The following is a 22,871-nucleotide window of genomic DNA, read 5'->3' on the forward strand; positions in this document are numbered from 1 at the left end:
CTGGTGTCTTTCTTTACCAAGTATCAACAGCCTGCAGAGTGAGTTAAACAGCATTTTTGCTTTGCGGAAGCAGCTAGAGCAGGACGTACTCGCCTATCGGAATTTGCAAAGGACCCTGGAGGAGCAGATCAGTGAAATTCGGAGGCGGGAAGGTGTGTGCTCTCTTGTATGTTTCCTTCTGGTTTTCCCATGTGGAAGGCCTTGGCTGAACTTTAAGAAAGTCCCAAAACTCCAATAGGGGAGGAGGAGTCCCCAGGATTTCATCTGGATTCCTCTTTTTTGTGGTGACCATGTTAATGTTGTCCCTGTGGGTCTGTGTGTGTCCAGCTTTGGCCTTCGTGGAAGGGCTCAGTGTGTCGTGTCCGTTTGCCTAGCGGGGCACCCGCTGAAGAGTCTGGGCCACATAGATGCATGGCACCGAGGTTGCTGTTCGTGTGAGACTTTGCTCTTATCGTTGTCGTGACCACCACAAGTGGATTCCTTAGGGGGGCTATAAGGTGAGGGGCCTGTGGTTCTAGCTTTGCTGTGCTCATCACAGCAACTCTCGGCCCTCTCCCTTGCTAGAACCTGAGCCCCCGCAAGTCTGCACCAGTATCCACTTACTCTCTGTCTTGAGTCTGGTACCTGGCATGTATGGGTACAAGGATTTGGCAGTGGTGGGCTTGATGTGTCTGAAGCATCTGCTGTGTACAAGGCACAGGACGAGGCACTTCACTTCTCATCTCTGGTCCTGACAATTACCCTACTGGCCGGCATCAGTGTTGACGTCATTTTACAAATGAAGAAACTGGGGCTCGGGCTGGGAGCAGGGGTTGATTTACTTACGTTCAAGCCAGAATATCATCCTTTGGAGTGTAGGTCTTTCTAGTACATTAGGTGTATCAGTTCTTATCCCCAGATTGTTAAATGAGATCGTGTTTGTAGACAGGCGTCATTCAGTAGATAGCTTGCCCTTCCTCTGTGCCTTCCCTCCTTGTTGGGATGTGACCTTTGGCGCAGAGGAAGCAGACCTTTGCGCAGGTGACCAGAGGTTCTCTTATCTTAGATCTAGCAGCCAATTTCTGCCCTTGCTGTGCTCACGACCACAGAGCGCTCTGGGGCCAGTAAAAAATACATCAGGCCCTTTTATTTCCCAGGAGCACTACCCTTGAGGGTCACGTCTAATTTTCCTGAATTCTCACCTAAACAGAATCACTCCCTCATTTGAACTGAAATCACCATTCGCTGGTGCCACTCAGAGTGGTCTCTAGGTACGACACTTGATATGCAAATTATAATTCAGAATAGGCCACAGTGAAATCCTGCAGCCCATGATGAAACCATACATTGAAATATCAGCCTGTAGAGAAAGAGGGAAAATTACTTTTGCTCCAAAGGTGGTACATTCAACTCCCTATTTGTACTTACTCCCCTCGCAGCGACCCCCACAACCCCCACTTCTCCCAATTCAAATTGCCTTATATGGATTATACTAGCATTGGGTTTGGAAGGATCTATTTCTGATATGCTTTTTCTCCTCCTCCCTCACCACCCCCCCCCTTTTTTTTTGCAGAAGAACCATTTTCATTTTATAGTGATCAAACATCTTATCTGAGTATTTGCCTTGAAGAGCCCAATCGGTTTCAAGTGGAACATTTTTCTCAAGAAGAACTTAAGAAAAAGGTATATTGACCTATTAACTTTTGGTCCTTTGTTGGTTATTTGTTGTCTCTTGTGTTCCTGATCTGAGGTGTGAGAATCTGAAAGCCGCTTTCCTCTCCTTTCTTCCCTCTCTCCCTGCCTGTCTTTGCTCCTTCTTTGTTCCTTCTGTGTTTGTCACCTGGCATGCCCTCCCCCGTGCCTGACACCCTCCTTTTCAGACTGGAGGACCAGCCCAAGCTTGATCTTCTCTAGCAAATGCTCTCCAGGCCCTCCCTCAGGTCATTCTCCTCTCCTCTTGTACCTAACTGCACTGATGTCGTGCACATCCTGATCTGGAATTATCTGGTTCCTCGTCTCTATCCCCACCAGGCTGTGCGCATCTTCAAGGTAGTGATTGTACCTTACTTATTTCTCATTTTCCAGTACCTACCCCACACAGTGGGCATTAATACGTGCTTTCTGAAAGAATAAAGATCCAGACTTGATAAGTAAATCTCTCTTTAAAATTGGAAACCAGGTTTCTCAATCTGTAGATTGTTGGTGTGATTAGAGTGGTTTAGTACTTCAGGATCCTAACAAGCACTGGTAAGAGTAGGAAGTGTGAGCTCAGAGGAGACTGATTCATTATACAATTATCATGTATGTATGACAGATTCGGTTTCTGCCTGGGAATAATTCTCATTCTGGCAGAGTAGTCAGACGTGTAAACAGCTGTGTGCAGTATGGGGTGCAGGGGTGGCCGAAGTGTGCGGATGTGCAGGGCAGGGGCGGCAGAGAAAGAGGTTAATTGTCGGGGGTTGGGGAGTGCTCACTTGATCAGAGGAAGCTTTTCAGCCAAAGTGAGGCCTGAAGTGGGGTTTGAAGGATGAATAGGAGTTTGTCTAGGTGGAGGGCCTTCTCTGCAAAGACAGAGAGAGAAAGTAGGTGTAAGGTACTAAAAGTAAGGAGTAGAAAGGAGAATTAAAAATTTCAGTATCTTCGGGAGGAGCAGAGCAAGGAGCATTGAAGCATCTTAGTTTTTGAAGACGAAGCGAATGGGGAAGATGAAGGCAGCTGACAGCACCTCCTGTGGCAATGTTTCAGGGCATGAGGCAGTTCACATGGTTGGCACTTAGTCCATGTTTATAGAGTCAGAATGTTTTGTTCTTCTCACTACAACCTCGAGGGTTGGGTCCAGCTCATCTTCATGTGTTGCTGTACTGGACATCTGCTGTGTAGTCAGGGGGAGCTTTCCCACTTTACTGGAGGGGCTAATGCTCACTCCATTAAGAAATCTGCAGAATTGTCATTCTGCCTGTGTTCTCCTCAAGGATTATATACACAATGGAATACTATGCAGCCATCAAAAGAAATGAGATCTTGCCATTTGCGACAACATGGATGGAACTAGAGCGTATCATGCTTAGCGAAATAAGTCAAGCAGAGAAAGACAACTATCATATGATCTCCCTGATATGAGGAAGTGGTGATGCAACATGGGGGCTTAAGTGGGTAGGAGAAGAATCAATGAAACAAGATGGGATTGGGAGGGAGACAAACCACAAGTGACTCTTCATCTTACAAAACAAACTGAGGGTTGCTGGGGTGAGGGGGGGTTGGGAGAAGGGGAGTGGGGTTATGGACATTGGGGAGGGTATGTGCTTTGGTGAGTGCTGTGAAGTGTGTAAACCTGGCAATTTACAGACCTGTTCCCCTGGGGATAAAAATACATGTTTATAAAAAAATAAAAAATTTAAAACATCAAAAAAAAAAAAAAGAATGAAATTCACCTGGAAAAAAAATAAAAAGAAATCTGCAGAATTATTGGCCATTGGGGTTTGAAGCTTGTAGGCAACAAAGGTGGTGTTTGCTTAATTGCTGATGTACCTGGTCCAGTGAGACCCATGCCTTAAGGAGGAGCACTGGACTCGGAGCCCTGGGATCTCAGCTCCAGGCCTGCTCTGCCTCTGTGGAGGCAGCTGCCCTTTCCCACTTTTCCCACAAAGTGAGGCACTTTGGCCGTCATTGTATGTCCTTTAATTGCCCACACATCCCCAGCTATGGGGCCCTGGGCAATAAACTTCTTTGTACTCATTGTAAAATGAGAATAGTCATTCCAGCCTGTCCACCTCCTCAGGATTTTTGTAAGGAATGGATGACTAAAGTTTGTGGGAGTATTTTAGTAGCTGTAAATTGCTTTGTAATTGAAGATGATTATTATTACTGACATCGCTAGATAGGTATGCAAAGAAGAAGGTTGATGCTCTAAAAGAAGGCTCTGACACAGTCTCAGAAATGTCAGTCTTGGGGGCCTGTCCTCCAGGGGGCCTCACGTACCAGATGGAGATCGTTTTAGCTGTCATAATAGCCTGTGCCAGGACCTCACTGCACTGTGACCATGATTCTGATCAATTCCCACAGTAGCCCACATCACAGATGAGGAAATGGAGGCTCAGCCCAGCATGGCTTTGGAGGGGTGGCTGTGGGATTAGAATACTCGTGTGCTAGTGGCTTTTCACTGCACCCTGAAGGGCTGCCAGAGGAGTGGAGTCGGGCTGCCTGTTCCACCACCCCCTGCAGTGGTGCTGAGAAGCCAGGAAGGTCTGTGTGCAGGGCTGGGGCCCTGGGAAACCGAGGTCGGCCATAGGCAGCCACTTCTCTCTCTGCTCTTATCCCCCAGGTCAGTGACCTCATACAGCTAGTGAAGGAACTGTATACAGACAACCAGCACCTGAAGAAAACCATTTTTGATCTCTCCTGCATGGGTTTCCAGGGAGGTGACAGACTTGAGTCTATAGGACAATCTGAGGTAAGGAGAGACAGTCGTGTTCTGTGCTAACTACAAAATGGCACCAGCCCCCTAGATGTCTCCGGACTGCATCTGTCCCGAGGAGGCCCTGCTGAGACTGCATTTGCTAGATGTGCTTTCGAGGGCCCTGGTCAGTCAGCAGCCTCCCTGAAAGTCTGGGGTATGTCTGCGTGGACACTTTGGCTATCTTCGGATAGCTTTTGACGCCAGGGTCCGGCCCTGGGACCTGTGCTACAGATGGCACATGTGGGTGAGCGGTTTGGTCTCAGAGGAATCTGGAGAGCTGCCGCATCACCCAGGTAATTTGGGCAGTGTAGATGCTGCTTTAAGAAATCCACTAATGTTGAAAAACAAATGAGTAACACGTATTTCATTTTTGTATGAATCTTCTGAATTTTGTGCACCTCCTCACTCCTGTGGCCTCTGGACTGATGGATTTGACTGGACATAGGTCATCCCCACACATACCCTGGGGGATCCACAGTCTGCCTTGGTGCACAGGACGTGGCGGGGAGTCCACAGCCTGTCCAAGCAGAGCCGTTGGGCTGTGGGAATTTTCTGCTGGTGGCATTTCAAAGTCCAAAGGGGCCAGGAAAGGTTAAATAATGGTGGCTTCAGGAGGACCACGAAGAGGCCTCTGGTTTGCTGGGCTTGTGTACTTGGTCAGCCCTCCCACCCCGGGAGAGATGGGGGGCCACATCCAGCCCGGTCCCGTCTGTGTGTCTGCTCGTCTTTGTCAGGTGCTGTCTCTGAGTCTCCGTTCTTGGCCCATGCGTACAGCAGGGAGACCCTGAAATCGTGCCAGTGAGGAAGAGCTTGTTTCCTCCCTTCAGCCCCTGACTGGCTTCACTCCGCCACGGACAGCGCCTGGCCCGGGCCTCCGTTAGCCTTTCTCAGAGGACTGGAGCTGTTGTTACTCGCAAGGGCAGGAGGGCCTTTGTCCGTGGGTCCTGGGCCCCTCAGTCTTCTTGGTCTTCTTAGTCTTCAGGGTTGTCTTGAACTCAGCCTAGCTTGCCAGGTAAAGGAGGTCTTGTTGCCGCATTCTGGGGAAAGCTCTGATAGCCTGAAAGCTGTCTCCTCCCCCCGCAACGTGGGAGCCGCTCACAGGTACTGATGCTGCGCTCTGGCCATCTGCTGTCTTTGAGACAGGAACGTTATTGATCTTAGCCTCCCGGGCTCCAGATAATTTCGGAAACTAAGAATATCTGCAGTCCATTTAGGGAGAAACAAGTCTCTTGGTTAGTTTTCTCCAAGGCAGCATTTTTAATAAGCAGCTCATTCTTCACCTACTTCGTTTGAGTCGTAAATGGCGAGTTTGTTTGTTCATTTGCCCTTTGAAAAAAATCTGTTAAATGTCCCATTATGTCCTTTGGAGAACAGAGGCTTTTTCCTCTTCCCACTCTGAGATCTCAATACCAGCCGATTCAGATTGGAGTCGTCTGTCAGATTTGCACTTCCACTTGATGTTCCCTGTGAAAGGCCTTGTCCTTTGTAGCCATTTCCTGTCTTTCCCCGGAATGGGGTGGGCAGGTCCGAGATTCCGCGTGGGAAGGAAGCTGTTCCCACAGTGATCTTGAGCCGAGGGAGGAGCGGTCGCTTAGGCGGTGGGATGGCAAAGGGAGGAGGCTGCCGTGCCCTGGGCGTGCGCGTAGTTCTCCTTTGATGAGGCCTGGCGATGCCCAGGCTGTGCACAGCCTTTTCGGAACAGCAGGGCTTGCAGAGCGGGGGCTGGGCACCTTTCCTGCTCCTGGGAGCCTGTATATTGGGCGGTGGGGGGCTGGGGGAGTAGGGAGGAGAGCAAATCTTTTTCGTGGTTTCAAGATTCAGTATTTTTCTCCAATATTTAATTAGCCCAAAACATTGGGTTAAAATAGAGAAAAGAAATTATCCCAGTCCTGTCACTTTAAAACGCGCACAGTTAATTAACATTTTGGAATCCTTCCTTCTCTGTTTTTATGAACACGTGCAGGCCCACAGTGCATATACGGTTTTGTTTCCTGTTTTATTTTTCCAATTGCTGCTATGTTATAGCATCTTAACTGTTTTTTATGGATGCGCAGAAATTGAGCTAACGGCCTCGTTATTGTTGGACATATAGATTGTTTCTAGTGACTCACTATCTTAAGTTACCTGATGAGTGTCTTCGGACACAAATATTTTTCTGGGTTTAGGTTTTTCCCCCCTTAGACTGTATTCCCAGATACGTACGTAATTGCTAGGTCAAAAGTATAAATAGAGATAGATACAGCTATAAAATAGGCATCTAATTTATTTTCATATATAGCCTCCCCCTGCAACTTTTAATTTGACGAAGGGTATAAATAGTAGGAGGCCCTTGACGTAGTTTGTCGGGTTTGTCTTCAACATGGTTGCCATGCAGTGGGTCCCCCCGGCTGATGAAGAGAGCGCTTACTCCTGCATGTGGGCCGTTCACCTCACAACCCACGAAACAAACAGAAGACCGGGGACAGGTGTCCTTTGGTTTTAAAGGGCATGAAAATCATCTGTAATCGGTTTGCTCCTCCTTTATGTTCATTTACTGGTTCTTGCGTATTATAAAATGTGGTTGAGGATTGATGTGCCGCAGTGATTGGAGCAGCCTACAGTCCAGGGGGTGAGCCCTGCAACCACGGGCCCTGTGTTGTGCGGAACCCTCCCCTCTCAGGGGTGGGGTGCAGGAAATGTGTCTGAGTGTGTAGAAGGAGCTAGTCTCTGTTCTGTTATTACTCACTTACGTCATCAGTTTTAGACATGGCTAGAAAACAAAGATTTTTTTTTTTGGATGGAAGGAAAACGTGGATTGAGGGGCATAATTTAATTGAACGTAGGTATTTGAAGGGTTGCTGTGTTGAATAAGAAAAAGACGAATGACTCTGGAGGAAAGACATGGTGCTCAGAAGGAGGGGATGCTTGTTAAATTCTGCTTTAGTGGCAGAATAAAATTTACTTTGTCAGAAGCAGATTGAATTTCATTAGAAGGAGGAGGATTTCTAAGACTTTGACTTCATAAGTTAGGAATTTTACATTATTTATAAAGGGCCTTTGGCACAGTGCCTGGCATGTAGTAGGCACTCAGTAAAACAGTTAATTTAATTTTTTTGGTAAGCTAGTGGCAGAGTTGGGACTAGAGCCTTCTTCTGACTCTGTTCAGTGTTGTTTCTGTGACACCATGGGCAGTGCTGCTAAAGTTTGATGTGCGTGTGACTTTCCTGGGCATCTTGTTAAAATGAAGATTCCTATTCCCTGAGCCTGGTGTGGGGCCCAACAGTCTGGATCTCTCATAAGCTGGTACTCTGAAGAATGCTCTTGGAGTAGCAAGACCAGAGGTATGCTGAAAACCCTTTGGTCTCAGCTCTCATTATGAAGGATTCTTTATTCATCCGTTTGGTCTTTCAGCAGTGTTTTATTGTGCACCAGGCGTTGGTGTTAGAACTGCCCCATCTGGTCTGGGGTGCAGGGAAGCAGAGGGGCAATTGCTGCCGAGTGTGTGTGTGTGTGTGTGTGTGTGTGTGTGTGTGTGTTGCGAGCTGTGGGAGCTGTGGAGGAAGAATGAGGAGTGCTAACGGAACATGGGGACAGGGGCCTGGCCTTTTGAGATGGAGGGAACTTCTTCCTGGAGGAGGAAGGGGAACCAGCAAAGCAGATGAAGGATTATCCTCACACATAGCCCAGGAAGCCGGGGTGGAAGCAGGAGAGCACAGTTGTTATGGGGCTGTGTTTCCAGGAGGGGTGTCTACGAGGGTCAAGTACTCTCAGAAGGCAGGAAAAATCGAGAAGTTGCCAAGGAGCCATTCACACGTGGAGCGAGGGACATTTCTCTGTGTCTACAACATTTAATTTCTTGGCCATTGCTGGAAATTGAGTTTACTTTTCATTTTGACCAAGTCAGCAGAGGTAAAGAGAAACAAAAGTTAATCTTTATTTCACTGTATTGGGTATATCACCATTCACACCACGGTGTGGTGGTGGTTCCGAAAACGAGGAATGACTTTTGATATTTCAGCCTGGAATGGTGTGAGTGACCAGTGTTTCGCTTAGCTTAACTAACGGGGGCCCGTCCTTCATCCGCGGGCCCGGGGAGGAGCTTCTCCGTCCCTCTTCCCTAACCCCGTGTGTGTTCTGTCTCTTGTATGAGGCGGTCTTTGGGGACCTCTCACATGCAATCTAGAGAGTGTTGGCAACGAAAGCCAATTGTAGGAGGTGGGGGTAGACCGTTTTCTCAAGAAGCTTGGAGAGGCAGGGAACGCTGAGTGACCAGAGCTGTTGGAGAATCAGAGTGAGACTGTCGTTTTGTTTTTTAAAAGATGGGAGAGGCTTTCCCTCAGCGTTTTATCCTGAAGAAATGTAAACACAGCAGAGTGAGAAGAACCTGACAGTGAACACCTTCGGACTCCCCACCAAGATTCTCCTGTTAACATGGCCCACATGTCCATCATCACTCCATCTTCCCTTTTGGATAAATTTTAGTGTAAATTACCAATATGGTACGCTTCCTTCCTCTGAAATACTTCAACACTTGTATCTTAACCTCAGTGTTTGTTTATGGTTACTTTTTCTTTTAAGGTTAAGTTTACATACATTGAAATATAGATACCCTAAGTCTGTATTCACTAAGTTTTACAAATATGTGTTCCTTTATAACCCACACCTCCTCAAGACCCTTATCGATTCTCGCCGCTACTCCCAGCCATTTTTCTTCTTTTGTGCCCTTATGTGTTAGTTTTGCCTGCCCTAGACTTTCACAAAAATAGAATCATCAAGTACACTCTCTTTTGTATAAAGCTTCTTTCACTTCACTTAACTGTTTTTGAGATTCATCCATGGCATTTGAACCAACAGTGTGTTTCTTTTTATTGCTAAGTAGTATTGCAGTGTGTAAATATATTAAAACTTGTTTATTCATTCTGCTGTTAATGTACATTTGGATTGTTTCGAGTTTTGGATATTATGATAAAAGTTGATACCAACATTCAGCATTCATGTACAGATCTTTTTGGAGACATCTGTTTTCATTTTTCTTAGTGAGTACCTAGGAATGGAATTCCTGGGCCAGGAGGTTATTCGTTTTAGAAGATACTGCCAGTGCTTTTTCTGCAGTAGTCTAACCTTTTGTATTACCCCCAAGTTTGCTAGTTCTAGTTAGTCTTTATCACTTGAGAGTGTTTTAAGGATGAAGGAAGATGCTGATGCAGGGAAACTCCTCATCCGTACGTAGAAACCTTTATGCCTTAGGAAGTACGTTCACACATGGCTAGCCTATTCCATGCTCGGCAGTTTAGGGAGCTCTGATTTGTAAGGTCATCAGTCCTGTTTGATCCCGATGGCAGATTCGGATATGGTTAGCTTGAATGTGTTCTGGTCCTGGAAAGTTTTCTATAGAATGACTTCATGAAGTCAGTTTGCTTCATTTTGTTTGCTTTTTCCAAAATAAGGGTTTCCTATAAAGGGAAGATCAGAAAAATGTACGTTGGTCTGGGAAAAGTCTGGACTAAATGTAGGAATTGATAAATAAAACTGTAGAGACGGGACCTTAGAACTCTCGTATGTACAACACGCCCCGCCAGTGACTCCGCGCTGTGTGTAGTGTTGATGTTGCCAGGGTGCGGCTTCCAGTTTCATCCGTGAAGTGAGGTTTGGCAATTTCTGACACAGCTTTGACTGATGACCTCCCTGGGTGTGGTTACCTCTCCTCTGTTTTTATTTGGTTTAATCCAGGTGCCCCGGGGCTAGAATTTTCGCCCTTGCAGCGAGCTGAGATCTGGCCCTCTTGAGAACATTGTGCTGTCCATTCTGCAGAATGTGGGAGCTTTGGGATTTGCACTTCTTGAAAGCAGTAGGGATTTATGCAGTCGTTATAGAACACTGTTCTTCATCTCCAAAGCATAAAGCTTTCGTCAGGCAAGCTCGATACTCATTAGTGATGAGGACTTTTTGTCAGCAAAATGACAGCATGGCTGGGACTGTCCATCTCGGATGTGTGACAGTCCAAAAAGAGGTTTATGCCCTGTGCTAAATAGGAGAAGTGATGCATAAATCGGGCACAGCATAAATTTCATTTACTGCCTTCTTGCTATTTGATATTTTCAATTCCATCAATAGCTTTTTTCCAAAATCTTGTTACTTTTATATAATCTGAAAGTGAATTTAGCCACTGCAGGAATGGCAGCCACACAGCAGACAGCATATTCGATTTACAGCAGCTCCGGGAAGGCCCTGCGAGGGCAGGGGGAGTGGCTTTCGTTATTTCTTGGGGAATTTGTCCTTCAATTATGCTCAATCCTAGACAGCTGTGTGTGATTTGCTAGAACTAGCATCTCTAGCTTTGGTTAATTTTTATTTCATTGGCTTTGGCATTTGTTTCTGCCTCCTTTTTGGTTTGTTTTTTGTTTTGCATTTAAAAAAAAAGACATCAGTGACTTATTCATGCATATTCATGCTGCGTACTTTTTTGGGTTGCATTTTCACACCATTCCGTGCTCCATGTAGCTTCTGGCTGGCAAGGAGGACGAGGACATGACCAGGACAGGAGAAGGTGACGAGAATCATTTCCTGAGCGACCAGCATTGGGAGCAGAGTGACAAGGTAGGCACGCCGCAGTCCACTCCCAATTCTGTCCTCCCCTCTCTGTGCCCAAGCCGGTCTTCCAGTTTGGAATGAATCTGTTTTCTCTTCTGTTCGTTCTGCCTGTCTCGAGTGCCTGCTGTATGTGGTGGAGAGTAGAGACACTGGGTCTCTTCCTTCCTAGGAGTTACAAACGGGTGTTGGAGCCAGTCGAGAAACAGCAAGATGTGGAGTTGCCAATAAAAACAGGGTTGTTGTAAGAGTAACAGGCATTGGATATTGGACGTGGTCAGATCTTTGGAGACCTAACGCCACCCGTTGGTTTTATGCATTGGAAGCTGAGACCTCTGAGGGGAGGGGATTTCTCCAGGGCACAGGGTAAGTCAGTGACCGAGTTGGGACAAGAGCCCCTGTCTCTGGACTCTGTGCAGCCCCAGATCACTTGGTTGCAGTGTAAGGACACTCAGAGGCCCTCCCCAGTCTCCTGACCTGGAATCCAGCTTAGTGTCGTGTGGGCATTGGTGAGAATGTGACTCCTTTGGAGAACGTTCCTCCAGTCACGTGGATACGAGGAGGCATTTGGGACATTCTCGAAGGTTGAAAGAACCCGAAAGACTAGGATGCGGTGGGACCGAGGAGGCTGCAGATCTGGCCTTTGTAACCTTTAAGGTGTTCAAGTTCTTGAGGTCATGAATGCAAGATCATTAAAATATAGGTGGTTTTGGGAAGCAAAGCAATTCAAAGATTTGATTTTGAGTCTTAGTCTTTATCTTTGTGACCTCAGTTAGCACTTGCTTCACCCCTACACCTGAATTTTTCCATCAGTGAAGATAATCCGTTCTTGCTGGAGTTTTTGTGATATTTAAGTAGAAAGGTATGTACTAAGTGCTCAGGAAACACTCTCTCTCTTTGTATTATGATAGTCTAGACTTTTCCTTTTTTGGAGGGTACTAATTTAGATGGATTTAATAACTAGATTGGTGGCAAACAAGACCCTATAAATAACAGCTCATTTGTATGGGTCTTGTCTTCCATTTAAAAAATCTTAATCATTTTACAAGTGTGAGAGAGGGGTGTGATGGTTAGTGTGTATATCACCAGCAGTAGTGCAGTCAAGGGGAGTTATTTATAGACTGGTAGAAGAAATTTACAGCTCTGGAAAGTGGGGGGAGACTGCTAATTGCAGCACCTCAGGACATGCCCAGTACAAGCTTTAACTAGATGAATCCTTGGTACCACTCCTGTGGGGCCCTCAGTGACCCCAGAAGGTGGATCCGTAAATAACATCTCCATAGGAATTAGGAACCCTCTACTTTCCTAATGAGACAAATCAAAGTCATGTTAATTAGGATGTCTCCATAAAGAGTAAGAGGCCTTTCTGCTCTGTAATGGGAGGACACATCACGAGAGGTAGTAGTTAATGGACATCTAAAGCATTGTTCATGGTGTGGGCTCCATACCCTTCTTAACTCACAAGGGGTGGGTCGTGAGGTGGGGGGACCTGCCCATGGTGGGCGGGATACTGTGCCAGGACCTTAGGTGAATCAGTCATCTCATTTGATTCTCATGGTCCCTTTGGGAGGTGGTATTGCTCCCCGATTTTGTGGATGAGGGAAGTGAGGGTGAGGAGAAGTGGTGTGAAGCTCTCCGTGCTCTTGCGGGAGCGTCTGCCCGCCCGGCCACAAGGCGCATGTGTGGACCTGTGAGCTGGAGCCTGCTCTCTGTCCTGCTTGCCTTTTCCCTCTGGGTTGCTTGCGCTGCTCATTTGCTCGCGGTCTCCGTTCTTTCCCTCTCCACGGATACCCCTCCTCTCTTCCAAGGTCCGTGTTTTGACCAGATGTTCTGATTTGCAGGTCACAGAGGACTATCCCAAAGGGGGCTGCAAAAACGGATACTTGAGGCACACAGATTCCAGTATTCTAGACGATGGAACCCACAAACCTGGCTGCCCCGGAGACCAGAGTGTAGAAGAAGGCAAGCTCCTAAACCTGCTTGCCCCTTTCTTCAACGAGAAGGCCACATTGTTACTGGAATCCAGGTAGACGTGGGGCCCCGCTGTTGCTTTTTCTTTCTAGTTTGAGGGGAGAGCAAACTCATTTTGCTAAATGGATGTAGATGGCAGTGCTGTGTCATTTAGCTGAGTGAGCCCCTGAAATGTCTTGGAAGGAATCTTGCCAGTCATGCAATTAAGTAATTAGGCTGTGCGCTAGTGGCTGGGAGGGTCCTCAGCAGAGCCTCATGCAAGCCCATTATAAAGAGAGAGAGAAAGCTTTCCTCTGGAATCGGTCCTGGGAGCCCTGGGAAGGGCTGTCTGGCTGTCAGCGAGAGGAATCAGCCCTACTGGAGTCTCTTCTCCAGTAGCTTAAGAACTGCAACAGCTTAAAAATTGCCATTGTAGTCGTGACTCCCTGTTTTACGTTGAACTTGAACTTCATTTCTCTTCTCATTTTATCTGCTGGGAGTCCTATGTCAGGAAATGCTTCAGGGTGTTTTCCTGAAAACAAAACAGGAGAAACATGCGGTACGTTTGTATTTTTAATGTTACCTCTTCAGGAGGAGACTGTCCCCTTGCACACTCTTTCAGGACCATCATAACAGCTGCCTGGGCTTTGGAGCCAGGAGGAGCCGTGCCTTCCTCTCTTAGGGACCCCAGTCTCTCCAAACACTTCCTCGGGTGCCGTGAGGAATGAGAGAGGGCCCCGTGTAAGGAACATGGCAGGCGGGTCGTGTGTGTTCCGTGAAACTGTCCAGTTCTCCTCCAGTGTAGGTAGAGAAACGGAGCTGCCGACTCCTGCCCGTGACTCTTGGCAAGATCCAGGAACCCTACCGTTTCTTACATCATTGGTCGACTAAGCCTCATCAACATTCTTTAGCTAAAAAAAGGATTGGAGTGTTCTGTTTTTGTGAGCTCAGGCAGGCTGACCCGTCCCCACTCTCTGGCAACTGTCCAGCATTTTTCTAGCACATCTTCTCTTGGGGAACCTGTCTAGTGGTCATTCTAGTTAATTATCAGAGAGAGTTAGGTGACCATAGTCAGTGCTTGAGAGAGGGGGTGTTTCTTGGTGTCAGGATCCCAAACATTCCATCAGAGTTCAGAGATGCAGCTGCCTGTCTGGGACTGCCTTGGACTGTGCAGGGGTGACGTGAGTGGGGGAGAGTCCGGTGGGCTACAGTGGGCACGGGTCCAGCAGCTGGGGCATATGTGCTCCCTGCTGGTGGGCAGGAGCTTCTTGGCCCCAGCTGACCCTGTGGCTTCCAGCCTTCCAGCCTTTCAGTGGAAGCCCCCAAACTGTATTCTAAATCTCTTGCTTTTTAAAAATGAAGACCTAGTTACATTTTTTAAGAGAATATCTTCTGCCTGCTAGGCAAGCTTGTGACATCTCTGGTTCAGTTCCCTGTGCTCTGTAAGTATCTGTTCCATAGGCTTCCAGACCAGTAAGGCCAGTTGTAGTGTTAGAAAAGGTTTTCTCACACCAACCTAAACCCGTAGCCTGTGCAGCTGTCACTCACAGTGCACCACAGCCCACCAAAACGAAGTGGAGTCATGGCTCTGCGAGGCCTCCCGAAGGCCTGGCGGTGGTCTGCAGCCCCTCCTGGCGCACACATGGGGCATCGCGTGCTGGGCTCCCCTTACCCTCACACCAGCTTTCTGGGTGCTGCTCCTGGCGATCTCCTTTTCATAAACATGGGCTCTGACGTTTGGGGATTTGACATTCCCTTAGTTATAAAATGCTAGAGCCGTTGGAGAACATTCTGGAGGAGTCCTTGGGGTAACCAGGGTTTTGGTCAGAGAAACACTAGTCTTCTACTTAGGAATTCCCTTTTGGTCCCAACTGCCACCATCTCTTTCCTGGACGCCAGCAGCACAGCCTCCTCTATTGTCCATTCTCCATAGAGCAGCCACAGTGATCTTTTTAATAAGACTTAAGTCAGATCAGATCCATTCCATGCTTAAACCTTCTAGCAGATTTCCGTTGCTCTTACAGTAAGATCACAGCTTCTCCACCTGGCACCCGCCTCTTTCTCTGCCCATATCACCTACCCCTCCTATTCACCGAGCTCTGCTCTGCTCCTCAGACATCCAGGCTGGTTCTTACCTCAGGGCCTTTGCACTAGCCATTCCCTCTACCTAGAATGTTCTCTTCCTAGGTGTGTATGTGACTGGTGGCATCTCAGCTAGACATCAGCTGTGTAGAGAGGCCTTTGCTGACCATTAATGGGAAATCCTGCTTTAACACGTGGTCTCCGAACTTTTTCCCTCCCTTTCTCCCTTAATTCATAGTACTTGTCTTTGCTGCACGTTGTCTTATTTAGTTATCAGTGTTTGCGTGAAGGTCTGTCTGTCTTCTCAGTGAAATGTGAGCACAATGTATGCCCACTGCCTTACGTGGCAGGTGGCAGGTGCTCAGTTAAGTATTTAAGTGTCAGTGCAGATGCTTAGAAGCCCAGCATCACAGCAGAAAGTGAGTGTGGAAAATTGGAGAGAGTGTACTGATCCTTCAGAGTCAGAAATATCTGGATTCCAGTCTTTGTTCTGCCACTTTGCTAGGGGATCTTGAATCTTTATGAGCCCATTTCTTCATCTGTAAAATGGGGTTAGGTTTGGCCCCATCTCCTCGTCATACAGCAAGGCCTGAATGTTTTTGGTGTATTTAAAGGACCTGACAGGGCACGTGCTTCACAAATGTCAGTTCCTCCCCTTTACATCTCTCACTGTGGCAGAGATCCCCTGGAAGGGTCTGTAAACAATGTTTGTGCCTCTGACAAGACCCTCGACTCAACCATTAAGAAGGTCCCGATCACAGTGACAGCTTAATGAATCTCCTGTTCAGAATTCTAGCAAAGTAACACTTGAAATGTTTTATTTAACATCACCCCCACTTTAGTATATTCTAATGGCCTCTTTCACCACCTTTTACTACCCATTTGTAAAATCTTTGTCCTCGGTTTTATTGTGTGTTGTTTGGTGGTGAGTAACGGTCCTCCTTCGGCTAGCTGAATAGTAGTTGTCATTATTTTTAATCTATATTAAGGGAAGGAGAGGAAAGGACAATTTAGTTTAACGCGCTTAAAGTGCCAGAAATATTTTTAAAGTCTGGGTTTACTAAATTTTAAGATGGTTTGTGTAGTCTAGATGATTCCGTATTAGAAGGGAAAAATGTACCATACATTTTAATTTTGTTTTTTAAACTTCTATTTTTTACCCTCCTTCAGTGTGCTGTAGCTGTGTGATGTGAATAGAATTGCCTCTGGCCCAGAGCTAGATGATCTGAACCCAGAAGGAAGTAGGGCCTTCCCTTGGCTCTTGGAGGGCTCCATGGGAAAGGTAGAACCAGGCCTCATGTCAATTGTCACATGTAGCGGGAACCCAGATATGGAGCAGGGACCATCAGGGTGTGCTCAGGGAGTCCGTCTGCAGAGGCTGGCCCTGGCCAAAGGCAGGTGGGAGGAATGGCAGAGAGAAAATGTGAGGGGAGCGTCAGTGGGCCTCTTCTGCCTCGGTCACTGCTGACGGCCACGACCTCAGCCCGACCTCGATGTCAGTGGCAGCTCTCCCACCGGCCTCTCCTTCTGTCCTTGCCTGCTCCAGTCCCTTTTAACATCGTTTCCTGTCTCTGTTTCCTAGTTTGTCTCTTCTTTCTTAAATGAGCCACTCTCCTTTATTTTTTAGATGATTTACATATACTTACATTAAAATCTTCAGGTTTCCTTGTTTATTTAATTGTCTTGAGTGTGAACTCTGATTCGTCGGGTTGTGACCTGTCTGTCATACTCACGGGTCATGTGTGCAGGTTGGGTTTGCCAGGGTGTGGACAGCCCTGCTCTGTCCCCTGTGCTCCCTCCTCCTCCTCCTGTGGGGTGCCACAGCTGCCTCTGGCTCATGAGATTTCCCTGGTTTCCTCCACCATGGGAGGACTTTCTGCCCCCAGTGCTTTCTGCGAATGTCCCCTTTCTCCTGACTGTGGTCTCCTCCATTTCTGACCTTTGGGTAAATTTTACCTTGATTTCGAGGCCTATGGGGCATCTTACAGTATTTGTTATGTATCTTTTGCTGTCACTTACATGGGTTTAGAGTGGAGTGGGAGGGGCTCCCGTGTGTGCTCACATGGCATGTAAACTGGTCTCCACTTCTCACTGCACTGCTGGGGGCCTCTGGGAAAGGCCCAAGGCAGTGACGAGAGGCAGGCAGTACTCTAAGTGGGACTGTCTGTGTCTCCGGCACCGTTTACACAGTGTGCACACAGCCGCAGCTGGGATCTGCAGGAGCTTAGGGCACATGGCCAGTGCCCTAAAGTATCTGCTGCTTAAACGCTCTCTTGTTTCGTCTTTATTGCTGTCCTGTGGAGGGAGACTTACCTTACTTCCAGAGCATCTCTGAGTTAAAACTTGAAGCCATTTTTATGTGATTTCACTACTATTTCTGTTCCAAGTAGTTCGCAGTATCCCTGCATTCAGTGCCTGTGTACTGAGCCTGACTGTGCACAGTGATGGGCCAGGTCACTCGTGGTTCCACCAGGTTGACCAGATCCTCCTAAGCCGTACTCACCCCCGGATGTAGGCATGGGGCCAGAGGCCGGGTGGACCTCACAGTGGTCAGAAATGACAATTCTTGATGACCCTACTTGCTCCTTCCCAAGCCCGGCTTTTTCTAGACCCTGTTTGCATCCTTACAGCACATGGCCTTCTCACTTGTAGTGTCCATGTGGAGTCTCTTCTTATCCATGAGTCGGACATGCCAGTACCCACCAGGTGTGGTTGTCATGAGGTGACAGGGGAGAGAATCCTTGGTGGCACATGGCGAGCGGGCTGCGTGCTTAAACAGTTTGGGCCGGTCAGTGGAGAAAACTTGGGAAATCTGGTAGGGCATGAGGCTATAGCAGAAAACCTAGTTCTTCCACTTCCTTCCCTTTTGGAAAAACAGGCCAGACCTTCTGAAAGTGCTACGTGAGCTACTCCTGGAACGAACGTGCTTGACAGAGCAGGAAGTGTCTGCACAACACCTTGATGGTAAAACGGAGAAGTTTTTTAAGCAAATGGCTGCTCAGCTAAGCGGTGAACTCGGACATTTCAACCAAGTCAACTCATTGTCCAAGTCCTGCGATGAAGGGAAGTCGCCGCGGACAGCCCAGCTAGGAAGGACGGGTCAGGTGTCCAAGCTGGAGCTGAAAGATGCCTCCGTGCAGACCGTGGCGGTGGAGGGGGACACGCGCAGATTCCAGAACGAGGGCAGGAGAGGGGCGTGGGCAGAGAAGCCCCCAGACGCCGCGTTTCACACTGAGGGCCCGCCGGAGAACTTGTGCATGGCACCAGGGCAGCAGGCCACTGCCCCTTCCTTCCCCAGCGGGACTGACAGAGTAAGCTTTTCTATTTATTATTCATTTGTTTTCTTATTTTATACAGATGAAAGGCTAAAAGACCAACTCTGATCTCACTGCTTTTTTTGATGTATGTAGAATCCGGTGTCTCCCCGGCCTGCACCCGTCTGGCCTCGGCCTAGAGGCGCGTGTTTGTCTTCACCTCCCTCCAACCCGCCCAGTCTCATTTGTCTGTACGTCATGACATTTGTGCAGTTTCCTTATAGAGTCGTATTTATACGTCTGTGTGTAGCTTTTTCTTTCATGCTCTGTATCAGGAACATCTTACCTTGTAACGGCTCTGGGAGATGCCATTGTGGGAGATGTGCCAAATTTCGTATGAATTTCACCTACTGGGGGATATTTACGTTCGCAGGTTACAGTGAAACTGTGATACCCTGACTTGAGGAGGAGGCCTGAGAACCTAGGTTTTATCTTGTGTAGACGTTGTGGTGGAGAGGTTCTGTTCTGTGAGCTTCATCTATGTTCTCTTATCCTTGCGACACCTGTCAGAGATGAGGAAGCATGGTTTTGAATGCCCACAGTTAGCCAGCAGTTACAGGGCTGAGTTGGGACCCCAGGGTGCCTGATGGCACAGCCTTACCCTTTCCCAGGCTAGCCCCCAGCTCCTGCTGGCCCAGAGTGGTGGGCTCCGATTCTGGTAGGGGAATGCATTTTGCTTCAGTCAAGAGGTTGTCTCTATGCTTCTCCTCTAATGCCATCAAATCTCCCATATTATTAAAAGCCAGATTCTCTTGGTCGTATTTGATTGGACCTTTTACTAAACTCCTTGTGGGCAGAGGGGTCGGGGCTGATGATCCCCAAAGCAGGGAGATGTCTATTCTGGTGGAGAAGTAGGTCATGTTTCTAATAGAACTCCAGTGACGGCTGTTGGTGTTCTTGTTTCTGATGGGTGTTTTGTATCTGAGAAATCAGCTGTACACACTGCTTCATAGCATCAGAATGGAGAATTAAGTTTATTTTCTGACCACTAAATTACTGCTTTTGTGCATACCAAAGGGAGTTAGATATATCATTAGCAAAATTGCTTTTGATTGTTTTAAATTATGTACCAAAACTGTAATTTCTAGAATAGGGTTTTCTAAAGATATCAGTAAAGACAAAAAGAAAAAAAAAAGAGAGAGAGAGAGACACTGCCATTATATTAACGGTACTCCAGATGCAAATTTGTGCAGTTTGGCTGGAATAGAAATGGTCTCATCTGCCCCAGCTCTGTTAGTTTGTACCTGTGTATTAGGAAAACTAGATGTTTTTCCCCCCGGTTTGTGTGGGAGATAGCCTCCTTTGTGCAGAAAAATTGCATAATTGAATGAACTCAGTAATTTCCCCAAATATATTAATTTTTTTTTAGTTTGGAATTATGCTTCTTGCTTATGTTTTCAAAAGGAAGGCTACTGTGTTTATTTTTTAGCATCTGTTGTTTGTGCGAGGATCATGCTAGATATTCTCTATCTATATCATCACATTTAATCTTCTCAAGAAGCGTGTAAATTAGGTAGATATTCCTGATATTTTACATATGAAGAAATACAGCCTCTGAAAGGCTCAGAAAATGGTCCAGAATGAGTCAGCTGTTGAGAGGAGTAGTAGGGATAGAGATTGAAGTCCAGTTTTAGGGACATACAGGAATATATTTATTTATTTATTTATTCATTTATTTTTTTAAGTTGGTTTCACACCCAGTGTGGGGCTCGAACCCATGACCCTGAGATCAAGACCTGAGCCGAGAGCAAGAGTCGGATGCTTAACTAACTGAGCCACCCAGGTGCCCAAGATAGGGATTTTTCTAAACCTACCTCTCGGGAAGGGAGGAGCCCTTGGTAAGGGATACCATCATAAAATGTACCGGGGATTGCTTCAGGCCTGGCTGCTTCCCTTTCTTGGTGGCTCAAGTGGGATCGGTGTGACCTGGAACCGGAGGCTGTCGCAGTGGTGATATGAGGAAATGTGTGGCAAGTGCCTGCCAGTGCCTTGTGCATGGTTGGGTAGGTGCATGTCAGGCCCAGTGGGTGTGTATTCCTGTCCCCTACCACCCCCACGTGAGGAGTTCCGTTATGACATCTTTAATAAGGTGGTAGGTGGGGCTGTGCTCAGTGTCCATAAGGTAGCATTTTGTGTGGTGTTATTTTAAAACCCGCATTAGGTTGACTGACGGCAGTCTTCCAGCCTGAAATTGGCTTTGGCATTTGTGCACTTGCAGATATCTTTTCTCCTGCCATATGACACACAGATTTGGATCCAAGAATAAAGATTGGTGGAGACAATTGGTGGAGACAGGCAAATGACTGTTATTTGGCAGTCCTCTTTGATGAGGCATTCCCCTGCCCCTTTCACCACTGGGCCCCTTCACCACCTCCAACTGTCCTTGGCCTTGAACCTGCTCTCTGGCCTGGAACTTCGGGGCAGAGAGTGTCTCACTTTCCTTAACTGAGCAATAGAGGCTGGAGAGTTGTTGTGAGGTCCTGCTCTTACATTCTTGTTGTATGACATTGTACTGGTTGTTGGACGTCTCAGTTCTTTGGAACATAGGCCCCGTAACTTCTGTTTTCCTGTGAGCTCTGGGAATGCAGAGCTTACTGGAGGACTGTGGGACAATGAGCTTGAAAGTATTTTACAACCTAAAATGTGCAAGCAGGGCTCCTTCTTCACTTTTCCTGCTTGGGAGACCTTGCTGATTTCATCATTCCCAGGGTCCTAAGTATTTCTTGTTTCCTTCTCAGATTCATTCTCTTCCACTTAAAAAATTAAAAAGAATAATAACCTCAGAGCGCCTGGCTGGTGCAGTCGGTTAAGTGTCTGCCTTCAGCTCAGGTCATGATCCCAGGGTCCTGAGATCAAGTCCTGCCCGCATCACTCTCCCTGCTCAGTGGGGAGTCTGCTTCTCCCTCTCCCCCTCATCCTACTCTTGTGCTCTCTCTCAAATAAATAAGATCTTAAAAAATAAATAAATAAATAACGACCTAATTCACGTATCAAACAATTTATCTGTTTAAAATATATAGTGCAGTGGTTTGGTTTTGTTTTGTTTTTGGTATATTTGTAGAGTTGTAGAACTGTTACCATAATCAATTTTAGAACATGTTTAATTATCCAAAAAGAAACCCTGACGCATTGGCGGTCATTTCCCATTTCTCCCCCATCTGCCCTAGCTGCAGGCAACCACTGATCTACTTTCTGTCTTTATAGATTTGCCTATTCTGGGTGTTTTATATATAAATGGGATCATACAACATGTGATCTTTGGTGACTGCTTCTACTTAGTAATGTTTTCGAGGTGCATTCGTGCTGTAGTCCGTAGCAGCAGTTCATTTCTTTTTATTGCCAAGCGATAGTCCATTGTATGGATGTAGCACATTTTATTTATCCATTCATCAGTCGATGGACATTTGGGCTGTTTCTACTTTTTAGCTATTATGAAGAATATTGCTATGAACATTCATGCACAAGTCTTTGCATGGATGTGTGTTTTCATGTCTCCTGGGTAAACACCGAGGCGTGGAATTGCAGGGTCCTATGGGAACTCTGTGTTTAACCCTTTGAAGAACCACCAGGCTGTTTTCCACAGCAGCTGCCCCTTGTTTACATTTTCACCAGAAGCATGAAGTTTCCAATTTCTCCACAGCCTTGCCGACACTTGTTATTATTTTGGTCATACGCTGTCCTAATGAGTTGGGAGTGGCAATATTTCATGGAGATTTGATTTACATTTCCCTGATGACTAATGACACTGAACATCTTTTCATGTGTTTATTGGCCATATATAGATCTCCTTTTGAATGTGTCTTTTAGACCCTTTGCTCATCTTTTAATTGGTCTTAGAAATCAAGGCCTATTGTCCTGAGGAAGATACATCTGAGTGGAGTCCTAATGAATGTATTGGGTATGGGAGACGTGGGGGCGGGCAAGAAAGCGTGTGTAGACAGAGGAGACAGTGTATGCCAAGGCCCTAGGGTAGAAGGAGCATAGACATTGGAGGAACTGATAGAAGGTGTGTGTGTGGGAATAGGGAGATGGCAGAGGGGCAGTGACTTGGGCTGCAGGTTATGCACAGCATTGCGGCTGTGGTACGCATTTTGACCTTGGTCATAAGAGACTGGGAAGTGTTCCCGTAGTTGTAAGCAGAGGCAAGGAATGTTAGGTTTGCCTTTTCCTGCCGCAGTATGGAGAGCGGACTAGAAAGGGCATGAGGGGTGGGAGAGGGCGCTCAGGAGGCAGTTGCCGTGGCTAGGTGACTGCCAGCAGTGTCTTGGGGTTGGATGAAGATAGTGCGGCGGGGTGGGGATAGTCCAGGGAGCCCAGCTGGAATTAGTGGAGCCCGGTGAGTGGCGAGAGTGGGTGACGAGTGTAAAGGTTTGATAGACTCGCCGGTTTGGGTGACGCAGTGAGGAGCTGGTGATGTGATTGACCAAGACGTTGGGTGTTGAAGTAGCGTAGCTTTGGGGTGGGGACTTGGGTGGTAGATGGAAGGAGCCGAGTGCTGGGCTGGCCTCAGAGTGCCTGGGAGC

General features: G+C 47.1%; 1 protein-coding gene across 5 annotated transcripts in view; it reads left to right on the forward strand.

Annotated features, from left to right (window-relative positions):
- The window catches only part of CDK5RAP2 (CDK5 regulatory subunit associated protein 2), a 169,162-nt gene that overhangs the window by 91,131 nt on the left and 55,160 nt on the right, over positions 1-22,871 (forward strand). For all 5 annotated transcript variants that reach the window (XM_059143514.1, XM_059143516.1, XM_059143517.1 and 2 more), the window contains 6 exons: positions 22-152; positions 1,553-1,662; positions 4,301-4,429; positions 10,916-11,011; positions 12,844-13,028; positions 17,913-18,345. In XM_059143514.1, coding sequence (XP_058999497.1) covers positions 22-152; positions 1,553-1,662; positions 4,301-4,429; positions 10,916-11,011; positions 12,844-13,028; positions 17,913-18,345 — 1,084 coding nt within the window. The remainder of the gene's footprint in view (positions 1-21; positions 153-1,552; positions 1,663-4,300; positions 4,430-10,915; positions 11,012-12,843; positions 13,029-17,912; positions 18,346-22,871) is intronic.

Source organism: Mustela lutreola, chromosome 12 (assembly GCF_030435805.1).
Source record: "Mustela lutreola isolate mMusLut2 chromosome 12, mMusLut2.pri, whole genome shotgun sequence".
Classification (NCBI taxonomy): domain Eukaryota; kingdom Metazoa; phylum Chordata; class Mammalia; order Carnivora; family Mustelidae; genus Mustela; species Mustela lutreola.